The sequence below is a fragment of the Rissa tridactyla genome, chromosome 2 (genome assembly GCF_028500815.1).
Source record: "Rissa tridactyla isolate bRisTri1 chromosome 2, bRisTri1.patW.cur.20221130, whole genome shotgun sequence".
NCBI classification, from domain to species: domain Eukaryota; kingdom Metazoa; phylum Chordata; class Aves; order Charadriiformes; family Laridae; genus Rissa; species Rissa tridactyla.
This window is the reverse complement of record NC_071467.1, coordinates 117,770,819-117,789,539: the sequence shown is the minus strand read 5'-3', so window position 1 is coordinate 117,789,539 and position 18,721 is coordinate 117,770,819. Positions and strand designations below refer to the sequence as shown.

The window sequence follows — 18,721 nt, the reverse complement described above, 5'->3', positions numbered from 1 at the left end:
AAAAGAAACCTACCTGTCTGGGACACTGTAGGTATTATGTTGAGCAGAGGTAAAAGTTGGAGCAGGAGTAGGACTGTTGTTTACAAATGTTGTAGGAGTATCAGGCCATGGTGAGCACTGAAGGTAAAGAATTAAAACTTAAGTTTCTCTTGACAATACTTTTCTTATTCTGATGCACAGTTCTTTCATTTAAAGCCACGGTTTTTCTCCACAGAGAATTCTGATTTGTAATTCCAAATAAAGATTCCCTCCATCCCACACATTACATGCAGATATTCCAGGTAAAAATCAGTTTTCTTTTATCTTGTTCTTTGAAGAAGACTCTATTTATACTGTCTTCTGTTAACAAAGTGAAGGTATTAGTGGTGGAACTGACAGAAGATCTGTACAGATTATTCAGTTTAAAACAAACCAACCAACCAACCCCAAGGCACCTGCTGAAAAAACTTCTTTCATCCTAAAATGGATGAAGGGGCTGTTTTAACTTGACAATAGGCATTCAGCAATACCAAGTAAACCTATGAAGCTAGATTTCACCTCGTGGATAAATTTAATGTATTTGCCCTGACAGCAATTACATACAAATGGAATTTTCAGTAGAAATTTTGGGAATTGAAGCTTTTTATTTCCTGCCGGACTAAAATGATGGCTTACATGTCCTGCTTTCTCTAAAATGCTTGGTAAACTGGAATTTTTATACATAAATTTAAGTCATCACAAGTATATTAGGAGCCAGCTGTCCACTTTAGTCAGTCTTTTTTGGGTAATTTTAAGCCACCATGGTAAAAGCCTTTCAAAATAAGACTGGCTTTTAGTGTTTCAAATACCATTGCAAATTCAGTATTTTACAGAAAAATAGAAAACAAACAGATTTTGGTATGTTCAAAGACAGACAGACAGACAGGATTAAAACAAGCAAGTTGCCCAAGAGAAAGTAAGCGAAGCCCATGCCTGTTAAAACAACAAAGATTTCTGATATACTTATCATGCACCAGCTAAATACCCTGTAAGGAAATTTCCAGAATTATATCATAGCCTTGCAGGGGAGAAGAGGAGGGAGGGGAACAATTATGACCTAATATTAATGGAAACTTGTTTCAATAATTTTTGTGTTGAAAGACCCTTTCATTATCTGGGGGAAACAGTAAATGAGTGCAATACCAGTCGCAATTCTCTGTAAAACAGTAAACAACATTTCTCTGCTTGACTCCAGTCTTCAGTCGTCAGAGTAAGATTGCAAGTTCCCCAGCATAGTGCATACAATTTTTAAAAAATAATCTTTCTTGCCAATATCTTAAAAATTAGTAGATTCTTCATCTGTCTGAGATCTGATTCAAATCAGTATTTTTGCTAGCCGCTGTCTTTGATTACATAGTCAAAGCCACCCTTTAGACTGCAAACAGTGCCATCCCCACAAAGCGTGCTCTTCTATGACCTTCTAGTGTTACCTACTCTTCCTCCTGTTCTGTATATTCCCATCTGTTGCTTCTCTCCTCAAACTCATTTTAACATTAATCTCAAAGATGTTATATTACAAGTAGTTAAAACAGGCCTTCATTCCCTAATTACGTGGTCCAAAAAATAAAAGCTCAACATAATAATGTTAACTTTGCTCTTCTGAAATATTTTGAAAGCGTAATTCATTTTCTTTAGTTTTCTGACATTCTCTCCCTAAATTGTAATGCAAGGTACTTATCTAGACACACCGATGCAAGCTGTACATCCTTAGCCACTATTCCATTACAAGATCCTCTTCAACATATATTAAAATTCAGGGGCAGGGAAGAATGCACGGGTGTCAAGAGAACAGCTTTTGAGCCGTTCCCAAGGCATGTCCCACAGTTAATGTTGCTGTCCTTCAAACCCAGCTGAAGCTGTTCACCACAAAACTCTTGAGTTTAAAATGCAGGAAGACACATATTTGAAATACTTCAAAAAAGAAAATCTCAACCCAAAGCAAGTAGCCTTTCTTCTCCTATACGCACACTTTCCTACCCTGTCTCCTCTTGGAGCAAAACTGTTACTAACTATCCACTGAGACTGAATCAGTTGGTTAAAAAAAAAAAAGTAGTAGTAATAATACTACTACAATATGCCCATTGGCTCAGTTCTCCTTTCTTTTGTCTTATAAAGGGAAAACTAGTATTTGAGCACTGTGAATTTAATTCTGAAAGGTTCAAGGAACAAAGAAGCCTAGCATTAAAAAAAAAAAAAAAAGCTACAGCATATATTCTTCAAGTGTCTTCCAGCAATTAACCCAATCTACTTATGCTTTCGGTATCACTCACATGCACAACTGTCCCACACTTCACAAACCCATCACGTTCAGAAGCAGGATTAGACAAATTCCTCAGCATCAAATCCATTAACACTAAAAAGAGTTTCTAACATCCTGCACGACGATTCTGGACGCTGGGAGGGTTACGGGGGGAACGGATCACGGAAAGTGGCAAGGCTTCCCTGCTGCAGCTTTTCTTGAAACAGCATCTGCAATTGCCACTGCCAGCAACAGAGCACTGGACTCCGCAGACTCGCGGTCTGATTGATCAGGATATTTCTTATATTCCTAAGTTGTTTTTGAGGTCTCAAGACTGCCTGACCTCCATTACTAATACACTGATACAATGCTACTAATGCAACAACTGTAGTCTGGAAATAACGCCTTTATTTCCAAACTAATTAATTCTTGAAAAGGAGGAAATTATTTTGGTTTCACGTCTTTGACATTCTTCTGTGTAGGACTTGAATGAAGTTATGAAGTGTTGACCAATGGATTCACTGAGTTAAAAAGGAAGACAGGAAATCTAAGTATGACTTTTCAGACTCAGGATATGTACCAGTTCAACTCAGAACGTTCCTAACATCTAAAGAATTGCAAAAATTCAAGTTATTCTAAGCCACTGTTTAACATCATTTCCCTTCCTACTTCAAATCTACCTGAATCTGCCCAAATTCATGCTTTACAAGAGAGTACAACTAAACTTTGGCAAAGAACTCCATACTATATTCAAATACCGAATCAACATGAAAAAAAAAAAGTTTGTTCTCCAAATTAGTCTTATTATACTTGGTTACGCAGCATCATCTTTAGAGAATAGGGCCGCAATTTTATTATACATGGGACAGACCTTTTTCAAGAAAGCTATAAAATACAGGGTTCTTGCCCCAAATAACCGCAGTTGTTGTTGGCAAAAGCAAAAAAACTTTTGCTCATATAGGCCTTAGTATTTTGAATGCAGAAGTTATTCCCAAAATGTGAAGTCACCCACACTACATATCCTGTATGCTACTGATACCGCTATACGAAGTATAGATGTACAGAGAAATAAACTGAAGAAATACTATATGCTTGTTACTAAATTAGTTTTGCTCCAGCTCCACTTTCTGACTCTCGTAGCCTCTAAAAGGTTTTATATTCTAAATTTAAGTCACTTACAGGGAATATTTAACTTCTACACCAATCTTTCATGGCCAAAACTTGACGTTCCAATTTATTTCAAGGTCTATACCTAGAAGTCTTCTAACTTCCATGTGCCCTATAATCAGCTCTATCTGCAAAAAACAACCATTTGACCAAGTTTAATCAAATTGTAGCTTTATATATTCTAGCTTGTGACATGTAACATAATATATACTAATACAAAAATCAACCAAGATACTACAGACAGAAAAAAGTGCAAAGGCCTAACTATCACAATACAAATTTGCCTGTTTTTTCAAATTCAAAGCAGAGGAGAGATTCTGGTGGGGGTTTTCCTCTTCTTCTTTAGATACGCTCAGCTTCTATATATTTGGATGAAAGGAAAAAAATAAAGTTCCTCCTTCATAAAATGGCCCCTGGATAAAAGTCACCCGTGTATCCACTCAGAGGTCCAGAAGGCAGTGTTAAATTTGTAGCCTTTTATCTCTACAGAAAAAAAGAAAAATCAACGCTCCATAGCACGCGAGAGAGTCTTAACAAGTAGTTAACTATGCGTATGTCTGTTTGGAAAATACTGATATATCAGTATAAATACTGCAGAAATTGCAGTGAATGCACTGAATTTTGAATCAGATGAATAAAATAGAGTAATGGAAAAGTATATCTAGATGGCATTCGTATGAAAATGAATGAGAAGGAAAAGATGGGTGATGGTAGTTAGAAAAAAGTCTCTGGTTTTCAGGAAAGGATAGAAGAAGAGCAGAGCAGAATGACAATTCAGAAAGGAAGCTTCACCCAACTCTCAGTATTGTGTTAGAATCCCAAATGAATTAAATTGGAAAGAAAATATATTAGATTCAATGTTTTCTGAAGGAAGCACAGTAAGAAACCAATCTGTCCAAATTGGATTGTGGCTAGGATGAAATAAATCGGGGGGGGGGGGGCAGGGGGGGCTGGGAGAAACAAAATTGGAAATATCCAGCAAAGAGAACACCAGAATCTCAGAGGGGCAAAATAAAAAAAGCCAACATACAAAATGAGATGCAAAAGATAAGGAAGAAAAAAGAGTCTATGTAATACTTTAGGTGTAGGAGGAAGATAACAATACCCAGCTTTAAAAAGGAGGAGAACTACAGACTGGATCTACTTAAATTTCTGGAATTCAATAAAAGATAACAAGAAGCTATTTCTGGGCATCCAGGAAACCGCACTGGCGAAGTAACAGCCAACACTCTCAACTTTGACAAGAAAAACTCCAACCAATCCTGTTTTCCCTCTGTAATGGAGCGGTAGTTCCTAGCACACGTGAAGTACATGATCTATCATATATAAAGACACAATATGTAAACTGGTGTCTATTCTCATAAGCAGGTCTTTAGTTTTTGTGTGTAAGCCCCTCTGCGATGGCTGTACTGCACACATGAGGTTAAGTCTGATAACGGCCAAACCTTCTGATGGCTACGTTTGGGAAGACAGATTTGCAAGGACAGAACTGCTTTAAGTAGAAACAGGCATCATCCCCTGTCCATACTTACAAGGCCCACAAGAATAAGCCTGTCTGGTGACATGAGAGGAAGGCTAATGAGTTGGTCTTCAAGATGTAGATCAGACATTCCTGTTGTAGATCAAGCAAACAAGTTGCACGCTCAACTTATACAGTTAAAACTAGTACTTAATGAGTGTATAGTGATTACCAAGGTTTCACTATGAATACCGCGAAAATAGCGTTTCATGGTATTTTTTTATGGGCTTGGTGATTTCTAATAATTTTGCTAATTATAAAAATCATTGTCATGATGGAACAGGTTATGTGTTAAATCTGCTAATGATACCAAATTAGCACAGCCGAAAGCATTTCATCCTACAGGAACAAAATTCAAAATGGTCTCAACAAACTGACCAAATGACCTCAAGATAAAATTGTACTAAGGGCAAATGCAAAAAGGGCATAGTCAGTTGCACAATTAAGAGAACCTGAAAGCCTTACATAGCTGTTATTCCAAAACAGTCTGTGGATCATCCTTCATCCCAGCCAAGAAGTGAAGAAATAAGCACACACACCCCTTCTCCTTTGGAAAAGGCATTAGAAGTCCAGTACTACCTGTCCTGCCTCAATTTTTCTTCACTACAATTAGGGTAATGCTCCCATCCATTGAACCCTAGTATTCAATGAGACTGTTAAGTTAGTAACAGTTTAGACAACTTTCAGGTATCATTTGGCTACAGTTTGTCCTATTCTGGACAAGAGATTTGTCATGTATTTTTAAAATACCTTTTTCTATTATTCTTCGTATAAGCAATAATCGGTCAACGAAGTACTTAAAACAGCAGAAAGAGAAGAGAGCACGGGGAAAAAAAGAAAGTAGAAAGCCCTCCGAGGACCAGCTTCAAAAGGTGCTTCAGACCTGCTTTATAAGTGAAAGTGATAAAATCCTGTTTTCTCCTGTTTATACCTCGCCTCCAGGACCATTTGGAAGAAATAAAAGAATGTCTGCATTGCCAAAGAATGCTAAAGGTGCATCTTAAAAGAAAGAAAGAAAAAAAAAACAAAACCAACCATCAAGAAAAGCAGCCGGTAAATTTAGACAGCTCAGTGCTTAGTTTCAGGGGACAAAAAAATTCTCCAAAGAACCCATCTTAATATCACTTGTTCCCTCCCACCCAGTTACATGGTTTATAAACAACAAGAAGCATACACTGAAATATGTTATAACCTAAACCTTATACATCACTTTCACAGATCATAAACTAAATAATGTCTGAGGGACAAGAGTCAGACAGTCATTGCCTAAGCACTGCTGGGAAAGAGCTGTCAGCACAATACGTCTGTTCAAAGAACAGTCAAATAACTGTCTTCCACAGTCACATAATTAATTGACATTTAACCTTGCCAAATGGAAGATGCAGGATTGTTTTTCATCTGAAAAATGTAAGGTCTCAATGATATTGACCTTAAGAAACAGCATTTAAGGCATCTACAATGCTAACCGTTGACAGGAAGAGTGCACAGGATATGTGTTAGATTCATTTGGGGGGCACATACAGGGTTAGCACACACATGGCATAAAGACGAGCTGACTCTTCTGAACTGCATTAAACCTGCTTGGAGCACAATATGTAGATGGCTAAAGGAAAAATCAGTAACTAACGATCAACCTCTGCAACGCTACACAGCGTTTTAAAAATACCGATGTACATGGAAACTTATATTGAATGTTAAGTACAAATATGGAACAAACGCTAAATTTCACTGTTCTTACTTCCACTAATTACAGACATACAGGAAAGCAAAAAGCTATTTAATTTAAAGTCACATAAATGGAAAGCTCTTGACTTTTAAAAGTTACACAGTCCCTCTGCAACAGTTTAAGTGTTAGATTTAGGAAGGATTCCTTTGCTGAAAACAAACATAGAGTAATTGGTATACATAAAAGTGCATAAAATTAAGACACAGCAATCAAAATATTTTTAGTTTATATTATGGAAGTTTCTCCTATATCTAACACTGCACAAGGTATCTTGCACAATGAAAAGGTAAGCAGAAGTCCCTTACACTGCCTCGCTTTGCCAGAGAATCACCGTAGTCTGCTGGCAAAGTCCGCTTGCTGGACTTTTTCTGCTCATGTTCAACTGCATCTTCAATTATAGGCTCAAGCCTCATCTGGACAAACACCAAAGATTTGGATCAATTTCTTTTCATTATACAGTGAGGAAAGATCTAAAAGCCTTTTAAAAACTTCCGAAATCTTTAGAAAACTGCATAGAACTCACTGATGTTTAAATAAAAAGAAAATGCAAAAACCTGAGGCTCTGGCCTTAAATTCAGTAATCTCCAAAAAGTAACACTTTGAAGCTCAGATTTGGCAGACAATTAAATTCTAGATTCCCCCCTCTTTTTTTTTTTCTGCTTTTCAGCTCCAAGGTTTTTAGATCTGTACCAAAAGACTTGCTCTAGGGTTCAGTACAGTCAGTCAAATAGCGTTCAATCTTAGTCTGTTTTAATACAAGCACGTATCAAATATCTAAATGAAAGTTTACTAAACAAAACCTTAAAATTTAACGTTGCTGTTCACTGGACAAGTTTCTCAAATAAAAAGCTTATCTTTGTGTAGAATTAATTCTTCCCCAACCCTTCCAAGACTGCAGATAAGTTATAGGCTGTATCTATGTATTTTCTCCTCAGTAAGCAGATGCAATTCTATTTTCTTACCTCTGTAAGAACTGTGGTGTCATACGAAGGCTGATACTTTTCTTTTTCATGGGCAGTTCGCTTTTCCATCTTTTCTCTGTCTGTTTTCTGTTTCCTGTCTGCTCCTTTTGGCTAAAAATGAACAGTTACATGAACAAGAAAGCAGGTGGGAAATGGCTTTGTAATTGAAATCTGATCTCAGAAGTTAAGCAGTAATATAAAGATGTCCCCCATCTTTATGAGAGCTTCTGAGAGACTTGTTAAGGATGTTTTCTACTGTTACCTTAAAAACTTTGATTTGACAACTGGCTGAATGCAGATGATCTGTATATTCTCCATTTTCAGTCTGTTTAAAAGTGTCAACCTGAATCCTAAAAGGAACTCCTTTCTCTCCTCCATGTTTACGAGGGGTAAATTCAGTGCTGATACAATGTACCTGAAAAAAAACAACCAACAAACAAAAAGGACCCTCAGAAGTATTCCAGACATGAATTTTCATATGTGTTACTAACATCATATTCATTTTCTAAGGACAAATAACAAATGACCCAACCTATCTGAGGACCAAGCTGCATAACTAACATTTTGTTCCTTTTATGCCCACATGCAAATGAAGCCAAAAACATTACATTTGAGCTGAGAGGGAAGAGGGGAACCAAGCGTGTTACCAAAATCTCTCCAAAAAGCAGAAGTCATTATAGATTCTTATTAAATGAGAACTTGATGGATCTTAAGAAAAATGTATGTGGATGACAGCTATATCTATCATGAATATAGGAAAAACTTTTTCGAGACACTATTGTCCAATGCCTTATAGCTAGAATAAACTTGTAATAAGTATTATCAAAGCTATAGAAGGTCATTGACTGGAAGAGTTTCTAAACTCATGTGAAATCAGCGTATTTTCAAATATGCCCAATTTCCTGTACAAGTCAGCGGACTTTATCAGTATGTAATTGCCTCAAGCGCTACATCAGCCTGAAGACTGGGTTTATAAGCTAGAAACACCCCTAAAGAATATCTAAGGAGAAAATCAGTGTAACAGAGTTATGATGAATCTCACTGGACAGCGCTCCCAATTTTTTTTGCTTCCTTACGGAATTTTAAGCAAGCCACACACCATGGACAATAGCATATCCTGCACTCTCAATGACTACAATACTATCTTTTTATTTCCTGTGGCCATCAATAACAGAGAACCATAGACTGGGAACTGAAGCTTTAAGTGTAATCAGTCCTGCTATGCTTTGTTCTTTAGCCTTTACAGTAAGTGAACTACACTTGCAGAGTAAGAATCAGTTCCATTTTCCCTCGGTCTGTTATCACTTCTAAGGAAGCGCATAAACAAAAATATTCAATAGTTTCTCTCACAATTCTTCAAGGAGACTACATTTTAGTACTTGTGTAATTCTTACTAGAAAAAAATGTCTTCGATTGCACCAGATCGAAGTTAATTTACTGACAATGTGGAACTTAATCTATTTTGGCAGCCTCACTAAGAAATGCTCCTACCTCAAACTTTATACCTTTTCTTCATAATAGAAACGGATCTGAGACAAAAGCTAAAAACTCCAATGCAAAACCGAATATTCTATCTAAATAATTTCCAGAGAAAGGATGTTCAATTGCCCTGAATATCAATTCCATAAATAATAAAAACCCTACTACAAGGAAGCCTACTGACATAGTAAGAAACATCTTTGAACGTCTGATTTAAAACTCCCTTTGTAGCACGTTAATTTTCATTTTGTATCCTCCAGCTAAGCCTCTGCTGAAGCTCATCTCTAGGTCAGTGAGTGTCTCAACTAAAAAAAAAAAAAAAATAGTAGTGACAGTTATTTAGAGGGATATAAATTAATTCTAATACTCCATATAATTAACTATTTTAACCATAGCAGCTTTCCGCAAAGAGCTTTTTGAAAGCCTTTTATTTAAATTATTTTTAAAAGATGCTTGTATAAACTCAAATCAAGTTGAAAAACCTAATTAGGAACCCTTGTAGAAATAACAGTTGCTGTGAACCTGTGGGGTTTTTTTACAAAGCTGGTATTTAATGTCTATCCCACAAATAAGAAATCAAGCAGTCTCATAGTGTTAATATACAACGGTTTGTGACCTGAAAGGCACCAAACACAAACATCCAGTCAAGTAAAGTTTCAAACCTGAATAAAAGCAGATGTACATTTTGTTGGATCCCACAAAAATTCAACTGCATTGAGCTGGCTTGGATTTGTCTTGATATCAATGACTCCAACAGACATTGGAATATCTATATTAAAATAAGTAGTATATATTTTAAAATAATCATCTTCCAAGAAAACACTAGAAATAAATTTTAATATAAGGTTACCATCAACAAACACAGTTAGCATGAAAAAAGGTGGTCTTTGGTGGCTTGCCCATAAGCCCATAAACAGTTTCTCAGGACTAATCTGAAGAAATTTAGTACTCAACATACAAAGTGCCTAGAGTTTCAGGGCGTTTTTTGATTCTCCTCCTCCTTTCCCTTCCCTTCCCTCCCCCCCCAGCTTATGCAACAACAATTATAAAGTTACGGAAAATAAAGAAACCACGTTAGTGTCATTTCCACAGTCTACTAGAGAAAGTTACTTTTGTCTGTGTTCTCCTAATTACTGTAAAATTTAGTAATCAAAATTAGAAAGATCACTAAATGTATACGGTTGCAGAGTAATCTTACTTCTGTTGCATTTAAAGATTTTAAATGAATGTGAAAGCATTAAGAACATTTATATTCAAAATACACACTATGACAAAGCAGCACGCAGAAAACTGGCCTGTGTTTTTTCACCAGCCCTAGCATAAATGTGACCATGATTAATTTAAATTTGGAAATTGAATTTCATACAGTGGCAGCAGATAGAAACAATTATACCTAAGTCGAGAAGTCTGTCCCCAGGGCGATTCCACTTCCAACCTTCTAGCTGCTGGTGCTCCGTATATTGCAACCTTCTGTCATGGAACACAACTCTTATAATACTCTAACAAAGAAGGAAACAAGCACCTGATGAGCCACAAAGTTACTATATGTTTAGAAAAAGCCTGAAGATAAAGCATTAAAACATTCCAAAATAGCCTCAGTGCTGATAAATACGAATTTACAGCAAAAAATTTTGCAACCATCAGTATCCCAAAATAACCCCGGACACAGAAATAAAACTGAGCAGCAGGAGGTATTTGAAAATGTGGTAGAAACGCAAAAGAGAATTACACCTGATTGCATACTCCAAAGGTCACTATGAATTGCATGAACTGAACCGAGCAACACTGATGGCACAGTATCAACACCGTGCAGGCAACACCAACTTATTTTAGAAAACAAACACAAAAGAATTCATTTAGTTCTGAAAACCAGTGAATACAGATTGATGGCTTTTTTCACTGGGAATTCTGTGAACTTTTGTAGAAAGTTTTAAGAAATAAACTGAATTGAAAATTCCCTTCCTAGTATTTATACACATATTTACCACATATCTATTATTTTAATTAACAGTAATAATAAACAACTTCCAAAGTATTCCAACTATTCTAGCTGAAATATTAATCTAAAAATACTATATGATTAACTTTATTCAGCTAGAAGCAATTATCCAACAATACCTATTTATACGACCAGTTCTGCTACAACTGTGCACTTAGTCATATTGAAGAGATGTTTCTATTCTGCTGCACGAATGCACAAAGTAATTTGTTATACAGAGGGGAAAAAATACTGTACACGTGAATTGCTACTGAACAAACAAAATGTAGACAAGTTTGCCTCATTTTTTTCCCATCAGTCTACAGTCTTATTGTTTGTATTAAAAGGGGACAAAAGCATCCAAAAAATCCAAGAACTTTTAAATGAAGCACCTCTTCAAGATACACTGCATTTCTTCGGTTTTATTTCAAAGAAAACAGAAAGCACATGTGCATGCGTGTGTACATGCACACACATACCGCTCCTTTTTCACTGCAAACTGGCAGGTTTGGAACTTGGAAATATCTGCAGCCACTTTCACCACCATTAAATGCCTTCTTTGCTAAAGTACCGGGATTCCAGTATTTAAGCGTTCGAAGTGTGAAGTTCATTGGTGCAGCATTACAATGTCTTGCTATGATAAAATTTACTTTTTTACTCTACTTTGTCCTATTCTATCTACCAAATGGCTCATCATCAATATACGAACCTATAACATTACAGCAGAGAGACACCCCAAAGTTACAAGGAAATAGGCAAAACAGTCAACATGCCAGGTTGTAAAAAGTTCTATAATTGAACTCACAAATCCCAGTTTTATGCTTGTGCTTAACACTTCCTGGAATGACCTCTGACCAAGCATCCCATAGCCAGATTGTTCCGGTGTACTTATGCCTACCACTGTCAAAATGACTTTAAAGTTTTTCCCTTCTTTCCCAATACCTGAATGAGATTTTTCAGGGAATTTGATAACATTGTCAGATGCTTGTAAGAAAAAAACCAAACCCCTTCCCTTCACCAGTTCTTTTAATAATTTGTACCATGAATTGGATGGTTTTTAGTCTGCCTCATTCTTATACTTCATGCAATTGGATTTCTCTCACCTAACTTTAGATATCTAAATTTGAGATCACTGTTACCACAGCTTCCTTTTACTCATCAGAAAGACATGGGCACGTTTAGTGGAGATTCATCTCATCTAATACAGATCAGACTGCAGACCTCATAAAGGATCCATGAAGTGACTAGCCCACCTTTAGCTGTCTAAAGTTACATGAAATTAACCCATTCTTAAAGGGGAAATGCATACATGTATATTCTTTTAATTTGTAGTAAATCTGAAACAACAAAACTAGGGATTAGGTTCCACCATGCCTATTTTCTTTATTGGTCAGATCAGCTGGTCCAGCTCTCTCCATGAATCAGAGTACAAGGTTAAGAACTATTCTTTCCATATGCAACCAGCAGAGGTTCATTAGTAATATTGTCTAGAGAACTTCAATTCACCTTCACCAGTTTTCCATTGATCTCTGGTATGTCTCCAGCTTTCCGATTATCTAGCATCCGTATCTCATAGGACTGACCTTGAAAGAGAAAAAAAAACAACTTTATCAGTAGAAGGGTCAGAGCAGAAAGCTATTTTGGGTTTAATGCACCTGAATTAGCTTTTGGTTCACAGCACACAAGAATACCGGCACCTGAAACGTCTGTTTAAGAGATTTTTATAACAAGGTTCACTACACAGCACAGGAATTAATGGAATAAAATGAAACTTTTTGGTCCCTTTAAAACTCCTCATACTTTCAAAGTTTAAGTATTTCATTTTACATGATGCGTAAGTACTTGTTTCTCTACTTTTTTTTCTGAAAAAAAAAAAAAAAAAACCCAAGCAAAACTTTTTCAAAGCTGAATACCTTTATTTTTGAAACTGATGAAAGGCAACATACTGAGAACCACAGACTGGTCTTCCAAAACAAACTCTTGCAGGGTTTTTATACTTTCCATGCAACATACATACCGCTCTCCCATGTTTAATTTTGTCCCTGTATCTGTTGCCTTTGTATGATTTTCAGGCTTTGTATGATTTTAGAAATAAGTCTTTAAAAGAGCGAGTTACTAGTAATTTCAAACAGTTATAATCGAAACTATCTTTCCAGTGAATTTGATGAACTGCTGTGCTTCAAAAGAGACAAAGCTTGAAGTAATTTATTTGAATGACAGGGATTTTTTTTTGTTCCAAGGTGAGCAGCACATATTCATTTGCAAAATCACATTTCCCTAATTAAAATATAGGACAAAATAGATTTCAAGAGGTTCACTAAGATCAAGTGCAGTAAACTCATTACCTTCTACGTTACTCTCCAAACTTCCTTTATGCTCTAGTGTATACTAAATTTAAAAGACATTTATTGACTTGCCCTACAAGGTAAAAGTTCAGGTGTCACACCCCTGAGAATGAGCAAATGATTTCTTCAACTCCTTTCACTGCTTCATAGACCGATGTTACCTCCAACTACGGACCATTTGGGTTTTGGGCTTTTCTTTGCTGTAATGCAATCAGCACATTTATGTATATTCTCTACACATGTACAGGCTTTTCTTTACCCCAGCAGCATTTGGTCATTGATGACATAAATCCATATAAAAATTAAGTGAACCTAGTGGACCCAAGTAAAGCAGTAGATCGTTTCTTCTCCTGTATTTAACAGGAGGGAATTTTTTCCTGTTAGTGAGATTTGTTCAATTGCCAGGGTTATTTTACTCACACAGATATAACCTATGTAAGTCCATCTGCATTTATAGACAGCATTTTGTTTAATCTAGCACTACTAATAAAACTTTTACAAGTGTTCTCTGTTCCTTTTTTTTTTTTTGAGGGGTGAGGCTGTATTCTGACTGCTTGCTCAACAAGTGTTGCCAACCTTCTACAGGTACACAATAATATTAACACCGAAGATTTGATGAAGGTAAAAATCACGGAATACCTGACTCAAAAATAGCACAGGAAGTTTTCAACACAACGGGACAGACACGTTCCATTCTGCAGTTTTGGACGTGTAGCTGCTCTGAAAGCATGAAAAGCACCACAACACTGATTTTAAGTCATTTCTGTATGAGACCTATAGATGCTAATTTCTCTGCTCTTTCCCGAAGAGCAGTCACAGGAGCAAGGCGACATAAGGTACTAGGAAGTTTTACTGCCCACTGTTTAACACTGAAACTGCAGTACCTTCTTTCACAAAAATCACAGAATGGTCATTTGTAAGGGACTTCTGGAGGTCATTATGTCCATCCCCCCTGCTCAAGCAGAGCCACCTAGAGCCAGTTGCCCAGGACCAAGCCTGTCTGCTTCTGAGTATCTCCAAGGATGCTCATCCAGCCCATACTTCATTAGCTTCTCTACAAGGACCTTATGCAAGAAAATAGCAAAAGCCTTACTGAAGACAATGACTTGTGGACAATACCCACTGCTCTCCCCTTGTCAACCAAGCCAGGCATTTCATCACAGAAGTTCATCAAGTTGGTCAAGCCTTACTTCCCCTTGGTGAATCCATGATGACTATTCCTGATTACTTGCTTGTCTTTCGTATGCCTGGAAAGAGTTCCCATCAGCTTCCTGGGGATAGAGATGAGGCTGACCAGCCTTTAGTTCCCTGGGGCCTCCTTTTTGAAGGTCAGAGCAATGTTTGCTTTCCTACAGTCCTCAGGCACCTCTCCCTAGTCACCATGATCATTCAAAGACTATCAAGAGTGGCCTCACAAGGACATCTGATAGCTCCCTCAGCACTCATGGGTGCAACCCATCAGGATGCATGGATTTATCTACGTCTAGTTTGCTTAACTATTCTGTGACCTTTTCCTCTTCTAACAAGGTTACATATTCCTTGCTCCAGACTTCCCCCCTGATCTCTAGGGCTAGGGATTCCTGAAAGCCAGTCACGCTAGTAAAGACTGAGGTAAAGAAGGCATTCAGTACTTCAGCCTTTTCCACACCACGTGTCATCAGGGCCCCTGTCCTGTTCAGCAGGGGGCCCACATTTTCCATAGTCTTCCTTTCACCACTTACATACTTACAGAAGACCATCTTGTTGTCTTTGACATTCCTCACCAGATTCAATTCCAGCTAGGCTTTAGCTTTCCTGACTGCATCTCTGCATGCTTGGACAGTGCCCAAGCATTCCTCCCAGGTTACCTGTCCCTGCTTCCACCTTCTGTTTGGCTACTTTTTGTGTTAAGAGTTTTACCAGGAGCTCCTTGCTCATCCATGCAAGCTTCCTACCATTTTTGCCTGACTTGCTCCTCACTGGGATCCACTGCTCGAGGCTGGAGGCAGCGATCCTTGAATATTAACCAGTTTTCTTGAGCCCCTCTTCCCTCCAGGGCCTTATCCCATGGGACTCTACCAAGATCATTGAAGAGGCCAGAGTCTGCTCTCCTGAAATCCAGTGATGTGATCTTGCTCTCTGCCGTGCTTCCTCATCTCAGGATCCTGAACTTCATCATCTCATGGCAAGCCTTCGACATTCACATCCCCATTGAGCCCTTGTTGTATGAGGTATAGTAGAGCACCTCTCCTGACTGGCTCCTCTATCACTTGGGTCAGGAAGTTGTCAATGCTCTCCAGGAAACCCAGATTGCTCATGCCCTGCTGTGCTGTCCCTCCAGGAGACATCAGGGTGGCTGAAGTCCTCCTATAAGGACCATAGCCTGCGAACATGAGGCTACTCTTAGCTGTTCACAGAAGGCCTCATCTGCTTGTTCTTCCTGGTCAGGTGGCCTATAGCAGACACCCATTAAAATGTCACCCATATTGTTCTGCTCTTTAATCCTTACCCATAAACTCTCAGTTGGCTCATCACCCATCCCTAGGCATAGCTCCAGGCATTCCAGCTGTTCTCCCACATAAAGGGCAATTCCCCCTTCTTTATCGCCTTGCTCTGCCTTTCCTAAAGAGCCAGTATCCCTCCACTGCAACACTGCACTTGTGCAAGCCATTCCACGTCTCCACAACCTCAAGAGGATTACAGCCCTACAACTGCACACAGATATCTTAATTCCTCATGTTTTATTTTCCATGCTGCTTGCATTAATGTACATGCACTTCAGAGAGGCACCCCACCATTCTAATTCCCCAGAAAGGTTTTGGGGGTTTCATCATAATGGTGCTTCACAGGCAGTTACTTGCTTATACCCAAATGCTGGAGGTGAGCCTGTTTAAGCCTCCTTCTGTTGATTTTGCGTTCCCTTTCAGGCACGTCACTCCAGGCCCTTTGCTCATCAACCACGTCCATCACTCCCTCACGGTGCTGCTGAAAAATATCTCCCTCCCGTGTCATTCCTACTTCCAAGCCCTCCTTACGAGCTCAGCCATCACACTGACAAAGGTACTTTTGCCCCCCTTACTGAGGTGGATCCCATCTCTCCCAAGCAGTTCTCTGCATTCACAGAACTACAAGCCCAGCTGCACTGTGTAAACCAACCTAAAGAATGCTTCCCCTTTAAAAACAATTCTCTTCCATACCATTTCTGATACTCAATATACATCTAGATGAACAGCAGCCAACCCAAAACATTGTCCTACACCTCTGATATGCATTCTCAATGGACTCATTTAACAGATTTTACAGTTAGTAAGAACCCTGCAAACCCCTGAACAACCAACCATCACCACTCCAAGATCTGAACTTCTAGAATCAGCTTCAGCTGAAAACCTAATCACTTTAAATATTCCATCAGCTCATAGAATATCTCAAGATGGAAGAGACCCATAAGGCTCAAGTCCAACTCTCTGCTCCCCACAGGACTACCTAAAACTAAATCATATGACTAAAAGCATCATCCAGACACTCCCTGAACTCTGAATGACGCTCTTAGCTATTCCAATTAAAATACTTACTGACAGAGGGTACAGTCAGGGCTTGCTTAAATATTGCCTTAGGAAACGTCACCATATCTTAACAGACAGGGCAAATGTTCCTGTTGCGTCTGGTATTCCCAATCCAGTAAACTAAGACAAGTGCTGATGAAATTAAAGAGGGTATTTGCTCTCTACGGTACTCCCTATTCACAATCCTCTTGAAAATGATTTAAGGCAAGACACCGCCTGATAACGGGGCCAAACTAGAAACCAGATAACTGATGTGACCAGGATTAAAATTACTATCTTTCTAGAGGACTTAATCCGACTCATTACACAGTTGTATCACTATCAGTACAACTCAGTGTGGCAAACTGATCCTTATTTTATGCTGGCTTCAGTATGAAAGATGTCATATCTCAAAACTATCCCAAGATTTATTATTTTTTTTTACATACACACATATATACACACACACTAAGAGTTTATAAAGAATTTTTTAGGAAAAAGTCTTAACCTAGGCAGCAAATGTATTGTCTTTCTGTCTGAAGTATTAGCACAGCAGAGAAATTGGCCAAGTGGGTTTTTCTCCATATTTATTTAGAAAAAGGGTATACCAATGCTTTCATCTTTCAACATCAGATAAAATTACCTAGGACACTGAAAGCCAGCAAAACTTCTTTGCAAAAGAAATCTTTATATTAAAACAGATTTTCAAGGGCAGACGAAACATTTACAGTTATTTCAGTGAGTATCACGCAAGCTCTTCTCAGCAGCGAGACAGCAAGCACTTTCTTCCTTCAGCTTGCTGCCTTGTGCTGGTTCCCCAGCACACTGAGCTGACCTTCAAGCTTTGTGTTTGGTCAGGGAGGCTGGATCCCAGCACTCAAGAAAACAAAGTATAATTCTACAGAGTTTAAAGTTTATAAAATTTGGAAGTTTTTTTTAAACAGTGCAAAGCATCTTGCTGGTCCAGCATAACTGCTGCAATTGTACTGTTTTCTCCTGAAGAGTGCACTCAGGGTACAAAAAGTGGTAAAAACTAAAGTAAACCTAACGAAGCACACAGCTGAACTATGTGATCACATGTTGATCTTGATAAAGAACTTCCATTATTCTCATTAGTAGAAGAGCCAAGTAATGTCTAAGCATATTTATAGACAAGCTGGATACTGCAAGATGAAGCACTTAGCAACTTTATTACATAGAAAGCGGAAAAGGATGCTTTGTCATCATGTCAGTATGAAATTAAATACAATCAGCTGCACACATTTTAAGGCCTCAGTACGTAGTCAAACACTTCCAGGTATGAAATGCATCACCAGAAGTTCATGCTACTAGAAGCCTTTCAACTTGAGCAAAAAGGATATCCTATCAAGAAAACACACATGTAAAATATACAAATTCTATAACATAGTAAAGCAATTAATAAGTTAAGTAGCTCGCAAAGACCGATGAAAATTCACCAATACATATTTTAATCTGTGTCCTCTTAGCTGCACACTAAAGTAGTACAGTGCTCACAGCAGCACACAAGCTAAGATTAATTGTACCAAAACACGGTAGGAGATGGAAAAGAAATGGTGAATGTGATTTTTTTTTAAATTGTTTTTATTTTTCGTACAAACTGTGCTGTGGGACTGTGTCTTCTAATTACAGTGCTATCTATCGAGATATTTTGGATAGAAGTCCACAAAGAAAAGAAAAAGTAAAGTTAAATCTAGAAACAGTGATCATAGAGTCGAGGCGGGGGGGTGGGGGTAGTGTACAAAGCCA

The 18,721-nt window shown here is 38.0% G+C and overlaps 1 protein-coding gene across 5 annotated transcripts in view; it reads right to left on the bottom strand.

Moving 5' to 3' along the window:
• Positions 1-18,721, bottom strand: part of UBP1 (upstream binding protein 1) — a 57,988-nt gene that overhangs the window by 9,656 nt on the left and 29,611 nt on the right. For 3 of the 5 annotated variants that reach the window (XM_054193602.1, XM_054193603.1, XM_054193604.1), the window contains 7 exons: positions 12,595-12,671; positions 10,504-10,609; positions 9,773-9,879; positions 7,894-8,046; positions 7,632-7,742; positions 6,975-7,082; positions 14-117 (listed from right to left, as the gene is read on the bottom strand). In XM_054193602.1, coding sequence (XP_054049577.1) covers positions 14-117; positions 6,975-7,082; positions 7,632-7,742; positions 7,894-8,046; positions 9,773-9,879; positions 10,504-10,609; positions 12,595-12,671 — 766 coding nt within the window. The remainder of the gene's footprint in view (positions 1-13; positions 118-6,974; positions 7,083-7,631; positions 7,743-7,893; positions 8,047-9,772; positions 9,880-10,503; positions 10,610-12,594; positions 12,672-18,721) is intronic. The other 2 variants (XM_054193605.1, XM_054193606.1) reach the window with 1 other exon arrangement.